Source organism: Carassius auratus, chromosome 9 (genome assembly GCF_003368295.1).
Source record: "Carassius auratus strain Wakin chromosome 9, ASM336829v1, whole genome shotgun sequence".
NCBI lineage: Eukaryota > Metazoa > Chordata > Actinopteri > Cypriniformes > Cyprinidae > Carassius > Carassius auratus.
The window spans coordinates 9,185,397-9,209,379 of record NC_039251.1 but is presented as its reverse complement, the minus strand read 5'-3'; the positions used below and the strand labels follow the sequence as shown (position 1 = coordinate 9,209,379).

At 36.9% G+C, this 23,983-nt stretch overlaps 1 protein-coding gene across 6 annotated transcripts in view; it reads right to left on the bottom strand.

Annotated features, from left to right (window-relative positions):
* The window catches only part of LOC113108296 (histone deacetylase 4-like), a 201,100-nt gene that overhangs the window by 38,987 nt on the left and 138,130 nt on the right, over positions 1–23,983 (bottom strand). For all 6 annotated transcript variants that reach the window (XM_026271246.1, XM_026271245.1, XM_026271250.1 and 3 more), the window contains 10 exons: positions 23,627–23,743; positions 23,216–23,408; positions 20,320–20,513; positions 16,652–16,849; positions 15,051–15,237; positions 14,780–14,913; positions 11,416–11,518; positions 9,851–9,897; positions 4,904–5,011; positions 2,156–2,211 (listed from right to left, as the gene is read on the bottom strand). In XM_026271246.1, coding sequence (XP_026127031.1) covers positions 2,156–2,211; positions 4,904–5,011; positions 9,851–9,897; positions 11,416–11,518; positions 14,780–14,913; positions 15,051–15,237; positions 16,652–16,849; positions 20,320–20,513; positions 23,216–23,408; positions 23,627–23,743 — 1,337 coding nt within the window. The remainder of the gene's footprint in view (positions 1–2,155; positions 2,212–4,903; positions 5,012–9,850; positions 9,898–11,415; positions 11,519–14,779; positions 14,914–15,050; positions 15,238–16,651; positions 16,850–20,319; positions 20,514–23,215; positions 23,409–23,626; positions 23,744–23,983) is intronic.

Here is a 23,983-nt window from a genome sequence, read left to right as displayed (position 1 = left end):
AAATCAATTATGAAATCAGTTTCTTCGACCGACTGACCTACCTACCTACAAACCCAATTCCAAAAAAGTTGGGACACTGTACAAATTGTGAATAGAAAACAGAATGCAATGATGTGGAAGTTTCAAATTTCAATATTTTATTCAGAACACACCATAAATGACATATCAAATGTTTAAACTGAGAAAATGCATAATTTTAAGTGAAAATAAAGTTGATTTTAAATTTCATGGCATCAACACATCTCAAAAAAGTTGAGACAAGGCCATGTTTAGCACTGTGTGGCATCCCCTCTTATTTTTATAACAGTCTGCAAATGTCTGGGGACTGAGGAGACAAGTTTAGGAATAGGAATGTTGTCCCATTCTTGCTTCTAGTTGCTCAACTGTCTTAGGTCTTCTTTGTCGCATCTTCCTTTTTATTATGCACCAAATGTTTTCTATGGGTGAAAGATCTGGACTGCAGGCTGGCCATTTCAGTACCCGGATCCTTCTTCTGCGCAGCCGTGATGTTGTAATTGATGCAGTATGAGGACTGGCATTGTCATGTTGGAAAATGCAAGGTCTTCCCTGAAAGAGATGACATCTGGATGGGAGCATATGTTGTTCTAGAACTTGGATATACCTTTCAGCATTGATGGTGATTTTCCGGATGTGTTATCTGCCCATGACACACACACTGATGCAACCCCATACCATCAGAGATACAGGCTTCTAAACTGAACACTGATAACAACTTGGGTTGTCTTTGTCCTCTTTAGTCCGGATGACATAGCGTCCCAGTTTTTCAAACAGAACTTTTTACTTGTCTGATCACAGAACATTTTTTCCACTTTGCCACAGTCCATTTTAAATGATCCTTGGCCCAGAGAAAACGCCTGCTCTTCTGGATCATGTTTAGATATGGACTCTTTTTTTTACCTATAGAGTTTTATCTGGCAACGGTGGATTGTGTTCACTGACAATGTTTTCTGGAAGTATTCCTTAGCTGATGTTGTGATTTCCTTTACAGTAGCATTCCTGTATGTGATGCAGTGGTGTCACATACAGGACACATACATACTAAGGGCCTGAAGATCACGGGCATCCAGTATGGTTTTCCGGCCTTGACCCTTATGCACAGAGATTGTTCCAGATTCTCTGAATCTTTGGATGATATTATGCACTGTACATGATGATAACTTGCAATTTTTCTCTGAGAAACTCATTTCTGATATTACTCCACTATTTTTCGCCGCAGCATTGGGGGAATTGGTGATCCTCGGCCCATCTTGACTTCTGAGAGACACTGCCACTCTGAGAGGCTCTTTTTAAACCCAATCATGTTGCCAACTGATCTAATAAAGTTGCAGATTGGTCCTCGAGCTGTTCCTTATATGTACATTTAACTTTTCCGGCCTCTTATTGCTACCTGTTCCAACTTTTTTGGAATGTGTAGCTCTCATCAAATCCAAAATGAACCGATATTGGGCATGACATTTCAAAATGTCTCACTTTCAACATTTGATATGTTATCTATATTCTATTGTGAATAAAATATAAATTTATGAGATTTGTTAATTTTTCCATTCCTTTTTTACTCACAATTTGTACAGTGTCCCAACTTTTTCTGGAATCTGGTTTGCATTTCACTCTCTCTCTATATATATAGTTGATTTGTTGTTACACTTATACATAATACTATTTCAGTAATAGTTTATGTCAGTAATACTTATAATTTCTTTGTAATTATTTGTGAAATTTTCAAGCAATTGTCTGAGTAAAAATAGCTTCAACGTTATTTTTTTTTTCTAAAGTCGAGCTACAGTATAGGAATCCCTTTCACTGTTGGATACAGAAAAGACACTCCAAGCTCTACTTTACTCAAAAAACATGCAGTTTCTAACACACGCTAGTCCTTCCAAATAAAACTGGCGTGAGTCAGTGTGGAGATAACGTTGGCCTACTGTGCTGTATTCACCTCCCTGATAATTTGGATGACTGTACTGAAGCCAGACTGAGATCTGGAAGCCCAGGCGGTCCACTGCACTGCTGGAATTCATTTATGTGAGAGGACAATGTGTAACAAACTGACTTCTGATGCTGTGTGTGTTTACAGTGATGCTGATATCAGCTGTGTAGTTTCTTTGGAGACCACAGAGAGACAGTGAGGACGTACATGGGAGTGCTCTCCTCAGCGTGATGTCCTGGAGGTCGTACCACAGCAAAGCCATTCTGTGAACACACACACACACAACTGTTTAAGTCACAACAATCACCTTAACTCAGTATCTTAAATGAATGATTTTCAATTAAAAGTAATGTGCACACATCCCAACATAACTAGACCAGGTGCTTGGTCAAAAAGAAAACAAAACAACATCTGTTAATTAGTTAAAAACACACACACGGTAAACTCTAATGAAAACGTAATGATATCACAAAGACCTTGTTTGGGTCAAAATATTGTAATATACTTAAGTTTTATGGGAGCAGATAAAAGACTGTGCATTTTATTTTATTTTTTAAATAAGTAATTAATTAAGATAAAAGTAATAATGATCTTTCTAATATATATATATTTTAAATAACAATATAATAATTAATAAACATTTTAATAATATATTTAAAATAAAGTCTTAAAAATATAAATTATCATTAATTATTATTATTAATATTACACTTTATTTATTAAGCTAATTTATTACTCCTTGGATAACGAATTGTTATTGTTGCTTTATAATTATTTGTTTACTTTTTTTATAAGAAGTTTGTTTTTTGGACTATTGATATTTTCACTGTAAATTCATCTTTATTTTTTCCCAATTAGCTGTGATTTTCATTTCATGCTAAATATCTTTTTCATTTTTAATGAGAACAGAATTTGTTGCATTGAGCTTGTTTTGGACACAGCAGTACACTGATGAGTGTGGGTATACTTGCAAAAACAGCATTTCCATGTGGATGCAACCACGTTGCCACATGCGTCCCACAGCTACTGCTAGGGAGAGGACTTTAAGTCTGCTAACGTGTGATGCTGTGTTCCCTCACAGTTCACACTGAGGCGCCTGCAGCTTCATGATATTATTATCCTTCCTTACTCCAGAGGATATTATTATATCCAGAGATAGAGTGTGAAACAGAGAATGAAGTGTGTCTGGACTGCAGCTGGTGTTGTAGGTGTATTGTGTTTTTCTGGGCAAGCTTGATGCTGAAGCAAGGGTTATGTTAGTGTTATGTTATTGAGGTGGGCGGCAGCTCACTCGGGGTTAGGTTACGCTATGGAATGTTTGCATTATGTGAGTAGATTGTCTTTTGGGTCACTTCCTGTGAGCTCTGAGGATGCCCCAGGTCACCTGACCCCAGACACACACACTGGGGAGGCTACAGTTCACCTCATTACAATTCAAACAATTGGAGGGGAAATCTATGGAAGCTCATTCCTGCCATGGAATAAAAATATGTTTATATCTTGCAATTTTTACATCTCATATTTTTTACTTTTCTTCTCATAAATTACATAGCAGTAATTTGACTTTTTCTTTGGAATGTTGAGTTTAAATCTTGCAATTCAGTTTTTTTTTTTAAATTCTTGACCTTTTTTTTTTGGAAATACAGTATTTTACATGCCATAAATTATTTTTTTAATCTAGGGCTGTGCAATTAATCAACTATTTTTTCAATGCACATCTTGTCAGTAAAGCCGTGGGCACTTTGGATGGGTTAATTGCAAAGAACGAATTCTGAGTATGGGTCACCATACTTGGCTGTACGTCACGTCACTTTATTTTCCACTTTTTTCACTTCAGAAAAAAGCTAGCCATAATCGAATCGAAATAGAATGTGATTAATCTGCTATTATGAACGTGATACTGCATGATTGTCAGTGAACTATGGATCTGTCTAGTGAATGCTGCTCAATCTGAAAGCAGGTGATGATGATTTACTATTAACCACAGGACTGGCTTTACTGACGAGATTCGCATTGAAAAAACATTTGATTAATTGCATAGCCCTATTTTCTCCCCAGAAATGCATGTTTATGGCTCAATTCTGAATTTGCATCCTTACAAGAAAAAAAAAGGTCTCAATTACATTTTTGTATTATTACTCTGTGACAGAAATAAGCTTTTAATAGAAATCACATATGTGAACTTCATAATTCAGTCTAAATTCTGATTGGATGATCATTAAAGCAGTCATTGAATGCAAAATTCACTTATACATGTTGTTCGAACATAAATGTATGCTGGCAGTTTGTACACAACCACCCTATAATGATAAATATCCACCCAGGGATTTTTTTATAATCTCCTAAAATCATTACTCCTTTGTCATGTCAAGCCATTCTCAGATGCCTGTCAGTGTGATGTCACACAGACCAGGCCCCTCCCACGATTGTTGATTGACACTGGTGTTTTACCTTGGACCCGCCCTGAGTGACTGTCATCAGTCCAGCATTGTTTCACCGCCGGAGCAGTTGTAGACAAGTATGGCTCCATAGCGACTGAGGTGTTTTGTTGTTGGATGTACAGTAATAATGAACACAGCAGTCGTCATTTACTCCCAACATCTCTCAAGACGCAGCGGATTATGTTTGTTTTTGAAGGGAATGCACCCTGATCTAGCAGGTTTCACAATGAATGCGGCCAGTTTAATCCCTCGGGAAGCAGCCCGGAAGAGGGGGCGGAGTCAGCAGAGCTAATTTGCATTTAAATGAACATAACAGCTTGCTGTAAACAGAGCTGTTTTTAACCCTGTACAAAGCATTGTTTTACACTATTACTCAGAAATGTTAACCAAAGTATGCTATAGACTTTACATTAAGACTTTAAAGAATCATATCAAACTGTTGAAAATGGGCATCCGATGACCCCATTAATCCACATGTGTGACCACTGAGAGTGTGAGAGAGTGTCAGTCTTACCCTCAGCTCTCCCGAAGCCACCTTAAACACCAGATCCACCACAGATCCCACAGCCAGACGAGCAGCACTGGACGAGTGAACTTCATTCCAGATAGTGTCACTGTCAACCTGTTAACACACAGACACACGTCAATTTAGGGTCGAGATGATACTGGAAATGCTAACAACAACAATAACTGTTTTTATCATGGTAGCTATTAAGTCAAGCTAATTGAGCTAGCTGACATGATTTATATCTTGGGTATCTTTTACCCAGTACATTATTGCATTGGTTCTACTTAAAATATACAAGCATCAATAAAATAATAAGAATAACAAAATAAAATAGGATAAAAAATTAAGAAATATATATAAAAATTAAACATACACATAAATATAAACACATTTTTACAAACATTAAATAATTCTAAAATAATAATAATAAAGAATATACTATTGAATGTTATTATTATATACAAAATATTAGAAATTATAAAAAAATTTTTTAGAAATTAATAAAAAACACAAGAGTAAATAGTGTCGTGCATATGTTATTAATAGATTTAACATTTCATGAAAAGTCATGATTCTCTGAAAAGTCATATTGTAGCTAGTCCTGTTGTAGTGTACTTAAAAATAATTGCACTGACAATTTTTAGTTAGTGAACACTAAACAACATTTAGTGGTTTCTTAGGAAGTGTGTCCTCATGAACCCATGCTTATGAGGACAGGGGAAAGTCTCTTTTTCACCAATGACAGAAGTGAGACATTTTCTCAAGCGGACGGCAAACAGACGCGCACAGTACAGTACATGAGGACTCCGCACCCAACCGTTCCCAACCTGTGCCCTTCTCCTTCTCACAGAGGAGCTTGATTACGGAGCAACCAGGAAGGGAAAACGACACACAAACCCAACAACATGCTCACAAAGAAGCCAGCGGCTCTTTTGACACCTAATGCACAACCCAAAGGACACGAGCAGGCAAATAGTGGCGGGAAACACCTGGCTTGGAAAGGGGGGCATTCCCAGAATGCTTAGAGACAGAAAACAGCCATTCATCAGGCATTACTGATTATGCTCACACACGTCTGCCCTACAGCCTGCAATTACTGCACAAATGAACACACACACACACACACACACTAATACTTCAGCACTTAAATGGGGTCATGGGTAAAAGAGGGAATAATTCATGAGGCGTAAACTACCGGCTTTATAGATCAACAGGTGCTCAAAGTGCAAGTCTGACATGAAGTGCCATTTTAATTGCTTTATATATTTATAATTAATTGTGTTATATATTTTGTAATTAATTGTTAATTAATTGCTATTGCTCATATTTGAGGATATGGACAAAAAAAAAAGTGTGCATTACATAGAATTAAATTCAAGATGGAATCCGAGCCATATATCAAGACCAGAATATCAGAAAAAATATATATTTTGTTTGAAAAACATAATTACAATTATAAAAAATACTATTTTAAGTAATTAAAATGTTAATTTTATAATAATATAATAATTAATAAATAGAAATACAATGTTTTCAATAATTTAAATTTTTTAATATTTGAAAAATAAATAATGCTGTTTAACATAAAACTTTTTGGCCTGTAATCCAATGTGCATGTTAAGAAAACAGAAAAATCTATTTCCTTTTATTACTATTATGTTTAATATTACAAATGAGTGTTTTTCTTAAAGTAGTAATTATATATTATTTCCCCAAATTAAAATATAATAATGCAGTAAAAAAATTAAATAAAGATTCAAATTATTATTAGTTTTTAAAAAGGCTATTATTTATTTATTTTTATGGGGAAATAAGTTAAACAGGAAAAAAATCCAACATTTGCAATGATGTATATATATTTTATATTATTATTAAAATATTTGATTTGATAAATATATAACCATATACTATATTTGAACTAGTCTTCTCTTGTACACCCAATATCCATCAACCGACTGCCAATAAAACGTCTTTCTCGTCCACAAAATCACGCTCTACTTACAGTACGGTTTTCCAATAAACCACATACAAACACTGGACTCATTTCTGTTAAAGTGCTCCAAACAACTTAGAGGAAGGAATATTAGGACGGTCTGCGTCTCTGCAACAGCATGTGGAGGGGAAGCGGCCGAAATAAGCTCTTAACGAAACAACAAGCTGGCAACAAGAAAGACGGCGAGAGGGAAGTGAGAAATCTGGAGAACTGCTGAGGCGCTCCGAACCCTGGGTCTCCCTCTAAGAATACATATCCTCCATCCATTTATGAATTCAGCTTTTCAATGGCATGAGCGCTCAAGAGAAACGTAAAAAACCTCTGGTCTTTTCAAGCTCCGCCAAGAATGACTTTGTCACGAATTACGAGCCTGTTGTGCATTAAAACAGAAAAAAATATAAATCGGGGAACAGGGAAAGAGAAAAGCTATAGGGAAATGAGAAAGAGTGAGCTAATGAAAGAGAGCAATTTAGTGCTGAAATAAAAGAGAGAGAGGATAACAGAGAGAGAGAGAGAGAGCTAAAAGATGTGAAATTTAGACATTTAGTCTGGACTGAAACTAGGATGCCTTAAAATACTAGCGGAAATAAAATAAGTTTATTTTTTAATTCTATTTCAGTTAACATTTATTTTATTACAAGTAATGAAAACTTTTTTTAGGTTTTAGTTTTAGTAAACTACACTAACCCTGGCACATATGTAACAGTATATATAATAATAATAAAAAAGAACAAACGAAAAAAAAACTTGGCAAAAGACATCAAAACATTAGGTCTTAAGCCCCCAAAGCCCACCCCTACGTGGCCCATGGTGTAAAAGCGGTAGAAAGTAATAGAGTGATGTTGTAGAGCTGAGGTTTGGGGGCGCAGGTCTCAGGCAAGCACAGTTTATCTTCACCCTGACAGGCTAATTTTCGCTGGAGAGATGCAGGAAGACAACAATTTTGTTCCATTTCCATAAAAGAGTCCAGAGCCCTTCTGTTTCTCACCATTCAGCTCAAAGACTGAGACTTCAGCCAGACAGAACCGCCTGCCATTTATCAGTCCCCCTCCACAGCCCTGCCTGAGGTCACACACACACACACACACACACACACACACACACACACACCTCACTGCGTCTGGAAGTATATAAACATATCCATCACAATTATAGAATTTGTCTGGCTATTAATTGTCAGACAGATAATTGTGTGAAACTTGTTTTGAAAACTGTCATAAACTGTGAATGGTGGGGTTTTTTGGCTCCCAGTTCACCTGAACAATACGTTCAAGTAAACATTGTTCTCAAAAACATTAATATTGTTTTATATACATATGCAACCATTCAAAAGTGGTGCTTCTCTAATGCTTACTAAGGATTTGTTCTATTCGTTTGATTAAAACGACAGTAAAAATAACAATATTGTGAAATGTTATTACAATCTAAAATAACGGTTTTATATTGAAATATATGAATATGTAATTCATTCCTGTGATGTAAAGCTTTACTCCAGTCTTCAGAGTCACATGATCCTTCAGAAATCATTTGAATATGTTGATTTGCTGCTCAATAAAAATTTTTTTTTATTATCAGTGTTAAAAACTGTTAAACGGTGCCTCGTATTTTTGCGAAAAAGTGTATTTTTTAACAATTATTTAATGAATAGTAATTTCAAAACAGCTTTATAAATTATAAAGAGAGGAAGAGAGTGTATTACATAAATATGTAATAAATAAGCAAATAAATAAGGTGGTCCTATTAAATCAAGTTTTTTCAGCCAATATGCGCTTCCTCTTCAATTATATTTTGCTTCAGGAACTTGCAACAACCAAACAAATATGAAACTAGTTCAACGTCTGCCTATTATAGGTAATGAAAGGTTCATATTTTGGTTTTGGGAGTCCCCAGCAAAACAGGTCGACATGCATGCAAGGTCAAAAAACACTTTCATTGTCTTATAAATATGCATTTATTTTTATCTTACTCGCTCAACAACTCCCAAACGTTTGGCTCAACGATTAATTTTTCTCAAACCCCTCCTATGCGTGACACTAATCTATCGTGATTGATCTCATTTTGATTTCATCATGTCTTTAATGCCTGATAAAGCAGTGTTTGTGAACTGTGTAACCGCTATTTTTACCACTCCAAAAGTGCCACCTAGTGGTGCACTTTCAGATGTAAAACTTTGCAGGATGTTATTTATTCACTTAGAGCTGTGTTACACACTGCATGAAAGGTCATTTTCAAAAATCCATAAAAGGGTCACTTTAACACTTCCTTATTTGGATGGTTAAACTTAATATAGTCTTCTTTTAGGTCAAACAACGGAGAATAGCACACGCTTCGACAGGATCATAGTTTCAAATCAGATAAAATGCATATTTTTAATGCAATATAAGTCACATCTGCAAAATGCATGACCGTTAAGGCATAAATGCAATGTTAATGTTATGATTACATTATCCCAAATAGTCATTTGTGCAATATTTTTAGACTTTGTGCAATATTTTCAAAATGCCACAGAAAAAATAAATAAATTCCCTTTCACATACAGATATACTGTATTGATGGCAACAAAAAAGCGAGATTACCCCATATTGTTTCACATGAATGACTGAACCACCTCTCCATTCATAACAGGAAACCATTCACGGTCTGTCTGAATCATTCACCTACCCCAGACGGGGGGGCATGAGCAGAATGAGAGAAGTGAGGATGAGTACTTCCTGTTCCAGATCTGTGAAAGAGTGTGGCTGACACTGTCCACTCAGCACTGAAGAACAAGTCTATCTATTCATTCATCATCATCGTCAGAGAATACACACACAGCACACACAGCTTGTTTATAGAAAACATCTGGACACAATTACCCGCCCGGCAGAAAGGAGAGCAACAGTTGTTGTTGCTGCTGGAGTTCGGGGGAGGGAGAACCAACGGGACCGTTATTTACACACGGGAAAAAAAGAGAAACTCACCCCGATTCCTCCGCACGGCAGCCTCACGAACATGGGTGTCACTGAGCCTGACGAGAGACAAAAGAGAAAGACATGAAGATCATCAACATCACTAAGCTAATCGTCTTCTGCATGTGAATATATATGTACAAACAACACAGCGCAACTTATATAATATCATCTGATTCATAAACCGACGACTCTTCTGATCTGATTCTTTTAAGGGAATTAAAAACATATAGTGCAACCTGTGTCATTCGATTCAAAACCAGTGACTAATCAAATCAAAAACATATCCAGTGTCATAACTAATGAGTTGTGCCTTTTTAATAAACACACAACAAACAGAGAAAGAAGTGTAATCCAATTCATAAAAAAAAAAATACTTTATGTGTGTGTGTGTGTGTGTGTGTGAATCAAAACTATAGTGCAACCAGTGTCATATGATTCTTTAACTAATGACTCTTACAAGCCATGCGCTGGCTGTGATGAGTGATTTAAAACATTTAGTGCAAGCCATGTCATTTGATTCATGGACCAATGATTCTTATGAGCCGGCTCTTTTAAGTGAATCAAAAGCATAGTGCAACTAGTGTCATTTGATTCACAAACCAATGACTCTAATGAGCTGATTCTTTTTAGTGAATCAAAAACATGCAACCAGTGTCATTTGATTCAACTAATAAATTGTAATAAATAAATTCTTAGGGATTCCTCTGTTGCACAAAAATAATGATATACCGTATTTATATACAGAAAAAAAAAAAAATCTGACTTGTAATGCAATGCCAAAAGACGTAAATCGGACATCAATCAGCACAGATGGACCACCAACCCCGAATACTCAACAAAATGACCACAATGACCATCCCCTTCTATATAACTGCACAAAAACATGCAATAATCCAACGTTTCTCAGTGAGGCAAACCATCTATTGATTAAAATTGCCCTATTTTCAAATCAATCGTGCTCATGAAGCAACACACTGCTGCGAGATCAAAAAAAAGTCTGTTGAATAAACCGACCCGATCAGATAGAAAAGGTGGAAACATGTCGTCTCCGTACCCGAGGAGTGTGAAATATCGGTGTGTGTGCACGTGTGTGTGAGCGGGCATGTGGTTTAATCAAGTGTTTGATCGCTGCATGAGGGGGCCGGAGCTGAAGTCATGGAAAACTGCATGTGTGGTTGTTATTGGCAGAGAGGTGACGGCCTTGACGGACAGCTCAGGGGCAGACTCAGATCAAGGCCATGACTGATGAAAGCAGAGAGTGGGCTGACAGAGGGGAACGCCAGGGAGTTTGGGATGGGGTGGGAATGACAACAGGCCAAAAACAGAAATGAAACGAACTGCAGAATTTGGGAAACGTGCTGTAAGGCGGATCTGGCTGCAGAAGCGTAAATAATGTGGATAACTGCAGAAGTCCAGGAGAAGCTTCACGGGCTAATAACTGAGAAGGCCATCGCAGGCTCCAAGTGTCGCAGAGAGAGGAATACAACAATGTGCTCATTCACAAAACTCAAGATTCAGCCCGTGGTGTAGTCAGGTGTGTGTGTGTGTGTGTGTGTGTGTGTGTTTGCTCTTACTGTCCAGCTTCTGTCTGAGAGGGTTGGTTCCGTAAAGCAGCACATGAGCCTCAGTGTGGACCGTCTGTAGCTCCTCCAGAGTGGCTTTCCTGCCTCGAATACACTGCACCAAAAAAATAAAAAGAGAGAGAGTTAAAACCATCGTAAGAAAAGATGCTTTATTCGGTTCGACATGGATGAAGTAGAGGCTGTGTATTTCGTATATATAGCAATCAGCTGAAATATAGTCTTAACTTTGAGACTTGATGCTAGTTTTTGTGCATTTTGTTAAAATAGTGTAAAATTATTGTACATTGAAATCCAAGATTTTTTTTTTTTTTTTGTGTTGTGTATATTCTATGTTCTTAAGCGTGAAATAATATTCAACAGTTTGGCATCGGTAAGACTTTTGAAATATGTTTTGAAAAGAGTCTATGCTCATTAAGGCTGCATTTATTTGATAAAAAAATACAAGAAAAACAGTATTATTGTGAAAAATGTTTACCTTTTAAAATAGCTTTTGTCTTGTTGTTGATTTAAATTTTAATATATTAATATAATTTTTTAATGGTATATTTTTTTTAGCATAATTAATCCAGTCTTCATTGTCATACGACTCAGCAAAAAAATTTTTCAGTATGCTGATTTCTTATTACCAATGTGGAAAACAGTTGTTTTGTGTAAAGTTGAAACATACATATACATACATACATACATATATATATAATAATACTTTGATGAACAGAAAGTTAAAAAGCACTTGACCGTCACTTTTCATCAGTTTAATGCATCCTTACTGAATAAAAAATATCAACTTTGCTACAAAAAAGCACTGACCCTAAACTTGTGAATTTCAACTTAATTTTAAATTAAATTAAATGATTAATTGCAAAATGCTAAACCTTTCTTTACAGTTTACTTGTTCACAATCTCAAAATTCAAATTTGAACTTTTTATTCAGTACAATCGCATTTAAACAAGTTGCAAATGCATATGATTTCACATATATATATGACAAATCTGTCAAAAGAAAATTGATTTTTTAAAAACAAGGTGATGTAACAAAGCACACATTCTAGATCTGTATACAATTATGTACAAAAACAGTCCTTCTGAACAACCTATGATTAATATGTAAACAAAAAAGTGTCCTTAAAAGCCCTGTCCTGCAGAGTTGAGCTCTCCCTCTAATTAAAAACATCTGAACCAGCTAATCAAGGTCCTCCGACTCTCTAGAAACCTCCAGACAAGTGTGTTGGGGTTCTCCAGGAACGTGACTGGACACCCCCGGTCCAGGTCATGGATTTTTTACAGCGCCTGTTATTATTAGTTTATAACCTGGAATGTTTTGGCGAGACATTTTTTATTAATTGCAAAATCGACAGCCACATTGAGCCGCCATCCTGCCCCCTCTGAAGTCTTTAGCTGTCTGAGCAGAGCTGAAACAGACCCCTCTCCAAACTGGGCCCCACGTGTCTGTAGAACAAAGCCGTCGGCCCTCGGAGGTGCCGGAGCTGCTGGATTTGCAATAATGTCATTTTCCCTTTTTTAATAGCTGTGGCCTCTGAGGCACAAACCATCGGAGAGGGAGGCGGACCTGCCCACCTGTGGAAGCGCTCAGGGCCGCTCCGAGCTGACACCTGCAACAGGACGTACTACCTCTCAGATTTAACAGCAGGGGCAGTTAAAGAGGGGCCCTCGGGGGCCCGGTGCTGTTCGGCGGCAGCTTAAAACAACCCTGCACTCTTTAAGAGCCCCCCTGCTGTAGATTACGGGGGTATTAGAGTCACGACTGCCTTTAATTGAGGCCCAATTCACTGTTTCCATCTCCCAGCACAATAAACATCCCCACCAAGGAGCGAGAGAACGGGCGCGCGGACGTGCCATTGTCGTGCTTGTTTACTTGTTTGTTTGGAGGAAAACAGAGACTGCAGCTATGCGACCTACTCTAACAGGCCTGACGCAATGGAGCCAGCGTGGCAGGAGAGATTAGATCCAGCGAGAGCCATTAGGCACCAGCGATCAGAGCTCGAGATGATGAGAGAGCTCAGGAATTGCCCTCAGCAGGTGGAGGCAGAGATAAGCAGGCACAGACTGCTTTCCTGCATTGATTTTAGGGGGAAAATAGATTTAAGCATTGCAAAATGTGGTAAAATAATGTTAATTATAGCTTAAAGCGTGCATTTAGATTTATGTGTGTATGTGTGGGTGGGTGTGTGTGTGTGTTTATACTGTATATGCAGAAACAAACAGATATGAATTGTGTGGTGCTTTGTGAGGAGTCTCGTGCAGGTTCTGTAAAGCGAAATCTGTGATTTGTGTTATTTAAACTTGAAAATGAACTAAGCTGCAGGATTTTTGAAACATTTTGTGTTAAATTAAGAAGAAACAACGTTTAAAATTCTTGGGGTCAGTAATTCTTATCATTCATTCAGCAATAATGCTTTAAATGGATCAAAAGGGATACTAAAGACATTTATGATGTTTGAAACAAAACATGTTTTAATTAATGCTGTTCTTTTAAACCTTCTGTTCATTAAAGATAGCCAAGATATATTGGGGGGGGGGGGGGTCTATCATGGATTCAACAAAATTATTAAGCAGCACATGTTTCCAACTTTGCTAATAATAAGAAATGGTTCTTGAGCAGCAAATCAGAATGATTTCTGAAGGATCATGTGACACTGAAGACTGGAGGAATGATGCTGATAATTCAGCTTTGTCACAGGAATAAATTACTTTTTTAAATACATTTAAATAGAAAACAGCTATTTTAAATTGTAATAATACTTCAGATTTGTGATCAAATAAATGCTGTAATTTAATACAAGACAGACTACAAAACATTAAAAAAAAATCTTATTTTTTAGGTCATTATAATTATTAAAATTGGTCACTCTTCAGCGTGAAAGTCGTAAGATGCTGCTTCCACTAAAGCTCAAGATGCTCTTGGGATCATTTTCGGATGAATCTGGAGAACATGAGCATCAGGTTTTGAACAAACCTGTGGTGTTCACGTAGCTTCATTGCTACCTTCATTAGAGGAAAAGTGGGAAGGACCAAATACTAAGACATTATGTATAAATTTATATATATATATATATATTTTTTTTTATGAAAAACTCCTTGAACACACTCAAAACAATCTCACAGCCCCTTTCCTTTTGAGTAAAACTCTTTGGCTTATTCATAAAGCGTGTGGCTGTGTTTGTGATGGCTGAACAGCGCCCTCTACAGATCGTAAAGTATCCTTCACCCTGCCACAGTAACCAGCAGTGAAGCTAAATACAACTTAAATATGCTTAGTGCTGAAAGACTACATCATGTAACCGTGCTGATATGTGCTGATATGTTATAAAGAGAGGGACATGGGTGAAGGGGTCACCTCACACTGGCCGCGCAGTCCCGTCTCCTGCAGACGGGACCAGATGCTCTGGATGCGCCCGGCGTGTTCGGGGTGGTTGTTACTGTTTCCACACATGCACTGGTGTTTCTGCATCAGGGTGTCATACACCAGACCTGTAAGGACACACATACTTAATAAAAGATGGCTGATAACTAATATAAATACACTTTTTTGTTGCTTTTAAGGTTATGTTCCAAGGCTTAGCTGTTTAGTTGGTAAATTATTTGGAGCATCTGATCCAGTGACTGACCGGTGGTGAAACGCGGTTTGGCTGGAGGTTCCTGCACCACAATGGGAAAGGTCGCAGAGGCCGGGGATGACTGTGCTCTGGACAGGGGCCGATGGCCCGGGAAGGTCACAGATAGACCGGCCGCCTCCATGGAGGCCTGATAGTTCCTCAGCTGATGGATCCTCTGTTGCTCCAACAGGAGAGCTTGCTGCGCAGAGACAAGAACAAAAGTTTAGCTTGAAATATAATAATGTCAATATGTGAAAATTAACATACGTAACCTTATATGGAAGTTTTTCATACTTTACAGAGAAGAAGTATTTTTAGGCACCCTGTAGTTACACAAATAACCAGCAGGTGGCACTCAATACATTGCAAACCACTAACAAAAGTGTTACATTCAGTATAGATAATGCTTTTCGTTTTAAAATCCGTTTATAAAGGCAAGAGTGTTCTGAGCTCCACTTCATATACCACAATGCTTTGTGTTTAAGGCCTAGGTGTGAAATGCATGGCCTGCTGCTGCAGTCTAATATGCTGATTTGCTGCTCGAGAAACATTTATTTTTACTATGAACAATTTTTGTGAAAACTTTTTTTTAAGGATTCTTTGATTCTTTTAATTTATTTAAAGTATTCTTTACTGTCACCATTTGACCAGTTCAATGCATTCTTGCTGAATAAACATATCGACTTAATAAAACTTAACCTGAACTTTTGAACAGTAGTGTTTATTTCAATTTATACTAAGAAACAAGCACTGTAGCCTCTATATATTTACTGTCTAAAGCTGACTTGATTTATTCTTGATCACTAGAAGTGATGTGATGGTGTCTTGGAAGCTGGTCTGAAACCTTTAGAGGTTTCTTCAAACATAAATGCTGTCTGTTAATTGGCAGCTACGTTCAGTTTTGGACACAGAGTCATTTAGCTGATGAATATTTCAGTTCGACTGCAGGAATATGCAGAGGAACATGCACCCCTGCTGCCCATTAAGAAGAAAAAGAGCTGGACCTAAACGATCTCTTCCAGCACAAGCGCCCACCTCCCGTTCATTTTTAAAAAGCAGCGTTTAATTAAGCGAAGTAGACCTGTGCTTGCATTAAACACTTCTGAATGGTGAAAAAAATACACAGATTTTTCAGGGATTGCATAAATAAACTCATACTGAGCATGCTTTTTAATGATATATCTGAAAATTCAGCTCCAAAATTCATTTTTTTGAAGTGTAAATTAATATAAGAATGTTCTTATGTAAATGCATTATTATAGAGACAAAAATAGAAAGGTACAAGATCTGCTGTCTTGGAAATATGTGTTTGTTTGTTTTAATTGTGCAAAACTGCCGATTCATTTAAATGAATTCCAATGAAAGCAGCATTTTAGCTAGCACAGCTGGTCTATTTGTATTTGACATAAACCACTTGTATTGTTTTATGGCAGCTTAAAGTAAAATCAATGCCTGTCTCCAGCTGAGTAAGTGCCAGAAATACGCAGTATCTTGTTGGGACAGATTGTTCTTACGAGTTAATAACCCCCTTTTCACCAACAGCGAGTCTGACTCTTTATTGGAGGCTGTTGCTGCCCCCTTCTGGTGCTCGGTGTCTGCTCGGACACCCTCACCTGTCTGAAGAGCAGCTCTTCCTCGGCTTGCCTCTGGAACTCTTCATCCTGCTCATCCGGAGGTTCCTGTTTGATGGTGACCCCGTGAGGACGAGCCTCCGTGGAGTCGCCCAGGCCCTGGTGCTCCCGCAGCTCCTCCTCCGTCTCCTCCGGGTGACTCTCGTGCTGTCGTCCCGGCTCGCTCGGTTTAGCCATCATCTGAGAGATACGAGTCAAAATCACCATCAACTCAACTGATGAATCAGACTTCTACTGATACAAAATAAACAAAAAAATTTAGAGAATATGCTTTGAATCTTTACTCAAAAGTCCTGAAAAAAAAACACCTTAAAAAAAAGGAAAAACTAAACAAGATTTTTTTCTTTCTTTTTTTTGTTGATAGAAATGAATACCTTTATTCAGCAAGAACACATTAAACTGAAAAAGAATTTTAAGTCTTTACTGTCACTTTTTCAGTTTAATGTGTTCTTGCTGAATAAAGGTATTCATTTCTATCAACAAAAAAAAAAAAAAAGAAAGAAAAAAATCTTGTTTAGTACAATTAATAACTGTAACTAATTTTAAACTAAGTTTTTTTTCAGGACTATTGAGTTATAATGTTAGAAAAGATCAGTTTCTATTAAATATCACATAAACGCTGCTCTTTTAAACTTTCTATTCATCAGAGATTCTGTGGGGCTGGAGTAATGGTTTCTAATAATTCAGCTTTGCCATCACAGGAATAAATTTCCTTTGAAAACGTATATAAAAATAGAATTTAATTTGTAATGACATTTCATTATATTACTCTTTTTACTGCATCTGCGATCAATTCAATTTGGATTTGTTTAGCAAATAAGAGCAAAATAAAATCAATACTAAAAAAAAAAATTGTTAACAAATGTTTAACGATCTGACGATATCTCTATCAGATTGTTAAACAACTGTTTGCTAGTTTTTGTTAGCAGCTTGTAGTGTAGATAACTCTTTAAAAAGTATAAACCAACATTAAATAAAACTGACCACATTCACTTTATTAACACACAGTTCGCTTTAGAATTAAACCACTTAATGGAGCTAAAACAAGTTGTGATTGTGAACGCTGGCGAACAAAACAGGACTTCACGAGAAAAGAACTTAAGACCTGTGCAACACACACAGATCTGGTGTCCAAAAATACAGTCAAAGCTACAGCTGCATTAAATAATACTCCTGGAACAACAGGAACAAAAGAAACTGTCCTCTTGGCTCAAGCTCATGCTGTGAAAATTGTGTCTAACCCTATCACTGTGGCAATGACAGCTCATTGACAGCTCTCTCTCACACACGCACACACACACACACTCCAGTGTGGTAAAAACACAGCCCCTGGCAATGTGCCAAGGGAACATAATTGACGTCAGAGCACTCGGCAATTGCCTCATCCCTGTGCTTCATTCTAAACAAGCTTTTTTTATATTCTCTGCTTTGTTTTTCCCCCATCCTCACCGCAGCTCCATCTCTCCCTTCAGCGTAGTGAACGTGTCAAATGGGTAAATTACACATTACATTACATAACAAAAAAAAAGAAAAAAAAAAACTAAGCCAAGATGACAGGATTAATCCAAAACTTGATACCAGATAGCATTTGACAGGTGAAAAACTTCCCAAAAACGTCAATCAACCTTTTTGTCACAAGAGTTCAATAATTAGGTCTGAAACATCTTCGGTTGTTCACAAAGTTAGACTTTCTGTCAGCGTCGCTAGCTCTGCGCACAAACTTGACAGGCGTGGCTTGGGTCATGAATATTAATGAGGTTATTTGAATTCTGGCATCATTTAAACACCCACATATCAGTCCACTGGTAGAGAAAGGCTGTCAAGCTCCAAAAGTGACAGACAAAAAGGCAAAATAAAGATATAAATATAGTCTTGAGTACAATTTTTGGGGATTCCGAAGTCAAACTTTAGGAAAACACAGAAATTAAGACATTTTTCATCAACTACCTTCCCTACTGCAGCACTTAAATCTCATTTACATTTGTGTTTATTCAGATGTGGGGAATCTAAACGAGTCATGCAATATTTGAACTATCCTTTTAACATGCTTCACCATGTTTAAATCCTTTTTGCAGATTTTCTTTCCCCCTAGATACATCGAATAAAAAGCACAAATTAAGTCCACAGATATGCAGAAATTCTCAAGCACTGATTCACAACATATGTCTCCTCATATCTCCCCTGTGAACTTTAAAAACAGAGGAATGGAGTCATATGTAAACAGCGTAAATGCTTGGGAAGCATTAAATTCCTCTGCCATCTGCAGAGCAGAGGCAGTATTCCCAGAAGCCCCGAGTGTAGCGCTGAGGTGATCCACACCCGGTGAGCTCATCCTGACGTGTTTGTGTGCAGGCATGGATTAACCCCATAACTAATCTATAATGCACATCTGCGGTGGTGAGAGAGAGAGAGCACAGGCATTAGGAACAAACCAAGAGCCCAACACAGACCTCACCACACACTCCATCAGCAAACACGAGGAGGGAGAAATGAGGCGATTATGGAGCACAGCAAGCATTCACTTTCTCCATAAGGGATTTATAATTCTTCCTTGAAAAGTTCATGAAGCAAATCAGCTAGCTCTTAGATGAATGACAAGCTTCATTCTGAAGCAAAAGAATATTGGGAGGAAAAAAAAGTGTATGAAAATACAGACAAGGATGCAAGATTGCTCATACACTGAAGCACTGCGAATGGCATATATTAAATACAAAATTATGGTACAGTAGGAAAATATTTATAGTTAATTATTCCAAGTACAAAAGCAATACATTGGTTTTATTTTAGTTAGTTTTATGTGTTTGAAACGCTCAGATATATACAATTATAAAAGTAGTTTAAATATGTAGACAAGCTAATCAGTGGAATTAATTTACAGCAAAACATTTGAATGAAAAATGGTAAAAAAAATATTACTATTTCAAAAGTTTCAAAAAAGATGCAATAAATTAATCAAAAATGACTTTTACAATGCTGTAAAAGTCTATTAAAAAAGTTCCTAGAAACTTTCTATTCATCAAAGCATGAATATTTCAATATTATCATTATTATTATCATCATTATTAAATCAGCACTTTTAGAGTAATTTCTGACACTAAAGACTGGAGTAATGATGCTGAAAATTCAGATTTAGGATCATGGGATGAAATTACATTTTTTTAAAAATATAATAAAATAGAAAACAGTTCTTTTAAATCATTATAATATTTCTAAATATTACTGTTTTTACTGTATATAAAAAAAAACAGTTTTAGTAAGAATAACCAATAACCAGACTTGTTTCAAAAAATCTTTCGACCCTTTTGAATGTTATATATTTTATTCAATATTTGTATTAATTAATGGTTAAGAAAACTGTATTTCTTTATTTGCAAGACTTAGAAAATACATAAATGCATTAAATAAAAATTGATCAGTCTTTTGAAATGGTGCAAGCAGACAAATTTGTTTCCGTTCTACCTTGTTTAATTGCGATTCTATCCAAAGATTCAGTCTGGGTCTGCTAATGACTGCAGTTTCGCGCATACACACACACACGCACACACACACACACACGAGCAGAGTGTTTCCGGTCTGACCATATAAGGAAGGCACATCCTGCTGGTTGCCATGGTGATTAAGGGGTGCTCAAGACAGACCGAGTGCTGTACCTTGCTGATGTGAAGCTGCTGCTGCTGGAACTGTTGCTTGTGTTTCTCCAGGAACTGCTGGTGCTGCTGTTGAACCACCAGCTGCTGCAGCGCCTGGGCGTTCTGGGGCAGGGGGGCCGACTGCGTGCGTCCGAGGGGCCGATGCTGCCGGAGCTTGTGGATGGGATGCGACTGCAGGGACACGCCCCCCAGGCCTGGGGACACAACACATGGGCTTTGGGTTACACAGCAGATTCTAGTTAGCACTCAGCCCTGAGCTAATTAACACCTCGCCAGTTTACGCTCTCTGGGGGTTAAGTTTCCTGAACACATGGCTGAAGCTGCCCACGGATGGCTCACGAAGCATCTGATGCACAAATAAAACTGACAAGATCTTTCTCAAAAAAGTGCAAACAGAGCACTGAATTTGAGAGTTACCATTTCAAACTTAACGTGCTGTCCTAAATATGTAACTAATGGTGCAAAATGTGTAAAAGAAACAGCAAAAGATGTGACAAAAAATATTTAAAGGTGCATTTAATTCATTTGTACATAGAAAGAAATTACATATATATATATATATATATATATATATATATATATATATATATATATATATATATATATAAAATAGTAGATTCAATATTAAATACAGATAAAATTAAATTCTACAAAATTAGTTAAACGTATACATTTTTTTAGAATAGGTGATATATAGCAAATATATAGTAATAACTATAACTAAATGTGAACATAATATATTAATATAAATACATACTATATACTAAATATTAATATTATAGAAAATAACATTACATATAAATACATAAATAATTGTAGATTTTATTGTGATTTAAAAGAATTATAAAAATAAAGTAATCATATTCATTTATAATTTTTTTATATAAATGAAATTATTCAATATAAGTAATACAAAATAACTATGAAATACAATTATATTGTAATTTCATATAATTCTATTACAAATTCTATAAAATTATTAAAAAGTGAATATAAAAATATTTCAATATATAAAACAAAAACATAAAAGCTTGTAATTGCTAATCACTGTTCATGCTGATCATGTAATCACTGAAAAAGCACAGCTATCAGGATATTGTTTGCCTTGGACAACGATCAATTATACTTTGCAGAATAATTATACAAAGAAATATGTTGCCCTCGGAATGCCACAACTGACCAATCAGAATCCAGCAGAGAGCAGTGTAAAGAAAGCCACGGAGTAGCCCAGTATGTGACCATTACAAACTGAAACATGCATCTCTGCCTCCAGTACACCAAATGATGGATCGCCAAAGGAAAAGCTACATTTACTATTATTTATTGATTTATTTATTTTGCATTATTGCGCCACTCTGCTCCAGACACGCTCTCCATCACTGCTCCTCCCAGGGGCTTGAACCTTCCTGTTTGTACACTTCCTGTGGATTCGCTAGTGGGTGGAGAAGAGGTTTCATCTTTAACGTGATGGTCTATGATGGCACAAATCATTAGTCAGAACTGACTGCGCCAGCGAGGAGTCTCTCTCTCTCTCTCTCTCTCTCTCTCTCTCGCATCCTCAGGATAAGTATTGACCTCTTCTTATTGGCAGCCTCCCTCTCCCGTCTCTCGTGAAGCCGATCCTGGCACATCAGGAGGCTAATTAACACCGCCTATGACTAATTCGATTAAAATGAGCCTTCTTTAGTGCGTATCGGAGGAAATTGAATCCAGTTTATAAAGGGCGCTGCATAACCTATGCTGGACTAATTATAACCAATAAATGCATGACATCCACAGGGAGAGCGGAGCGCAGCGCATTATGATCCTGTGAGGCCCCGGGGCACCTGGCTGTTCCTAGGCCCCCCTTTGGTGCAATTTTGAAACGTAATGTGCAAACAATAGGCAATTATGTCACAGAAATGAGAAATATTTGTGTATTATGAGAATTAACAAACCATGTAAATAATACATTTAAGCAATACAACAGTTGCAAAGATTAGACATGAATTATGAAAATTAAACATTGAAAGAGGGAGCAGAGGGGTAAAGTGTGTTGGATGCTTAAGGGTAAGATGTGCTGTGGTGAACGACTGAAACGTTTTCAAGCAGGGGCCACATTTCCTTCCTTTCAAATAAGTCTGTAGAACTGCAACATTTTATGTTTCCTTATAACCTAAAACAACAGCTAAAATGTACAATTATTATATTTACATTGCATTTACATTTATGCATTTAGCAGACTTAGTATAGATTAATAATATCTTTAAGAAAATGCGAATAATAGAAAAAACTTTAAAACATAATAGTACATTCTTATATTGTATAAAATAAATACATCAATCAATAGAAATATAAAATTTTTGAATGATATCTAATATAATGCGATTTTGAGACAAAATAGTGCATTGCATTTTTTATTGTATTTACATTGTATTTTTTCATTTAATACAATACAATACAACAAAGCATAAATAATAAAAATATTTAATAAAAAAATCTAAATTAATATTACACTGCAGAAATCTTGACAAATAATGTATTGTTATATATATATATATATATATATATATATATATATATATATATATATATATATATATATATATATATATATATAAATTAAAATGAACAAATTTGAATAAATTATTTATATTATATAAAGATATGATATGATAAAAACTAAGTTTTGGTATTTTATTTTATTTGAAAGAAAATTGTTCTCATATTCCCCAATAATTTAAATGTTATCTTGGCATGACACAGATAAAATATTTATTTTTAATGTCTAAATGTCAAATATAATTCAAACTTTTATGGATAGATGTTATAGACCTTCTCTTGTCACGTTCTGTTTCACCAGAGGACAAGTCTCTGCAGGTTAACATCAATACTGGTTATTATGACTGCGACTGACCTGCGGCCGACTGCTCCAGAAGCACCATATGCTGCAGGAGAGTGTTGTGTGCCGAGCCGCCCTCCCGCTCTAAGGTGGACGCGGCCAGGTAAGAAGGCAGGTGGGCTCCTGGCATGAACGGAGTGGTTATGGGTATTCCTGGCTGCATGCCTGGCACTGCCATTCTGTCACCGTCCTGTTGGCCAGACGCCACCTGTGTGAGCAGAGAATGAAAGAGCATGATTCCAAAAAGAATCAGGGGCAAAGAAGAGAGGACATTCCCTCGTAAATTATGTTTCGTTTGCGTCAGAGACCCATGGTCAGTTATTGTCTCTCAAAAGGCTCTTTCTGAGGGGCTGGAAGCCACATGTGGCCCCCTGACGGTCCAGACAGGGGCCTCTCTATAACGGAGAGAAAGAAAGATGGACTCACGCTGGAGGGGCCGGTGGCTGGCAGGCCCAGGGTGATGTTGGGAAGGGAGGGCGATGTGTACAGAGACAGCTGGCTAACAGGACCCTCTCTGCCCGTGAGTCTGTGCGCCAAAGATGGCTGGAACGACACACACACACACCAACATATGCACAGATAAATAAACCCCACCGATAAAAACAAACAGCTCTGTCTGGTCGCTCTCCGGACCCCTGTGGAACCAGTCTACAGAAGGAGACTGTCCACGGCTTAAAAACATGCAAGGAAACGGCCAGGAAAATCGCTGAACACTTCTTAAAGCAACAAGCGGCAAGTGTGGCCACCAATAAAACTGAGCTAGAACTACTAAAACGTGTCCTA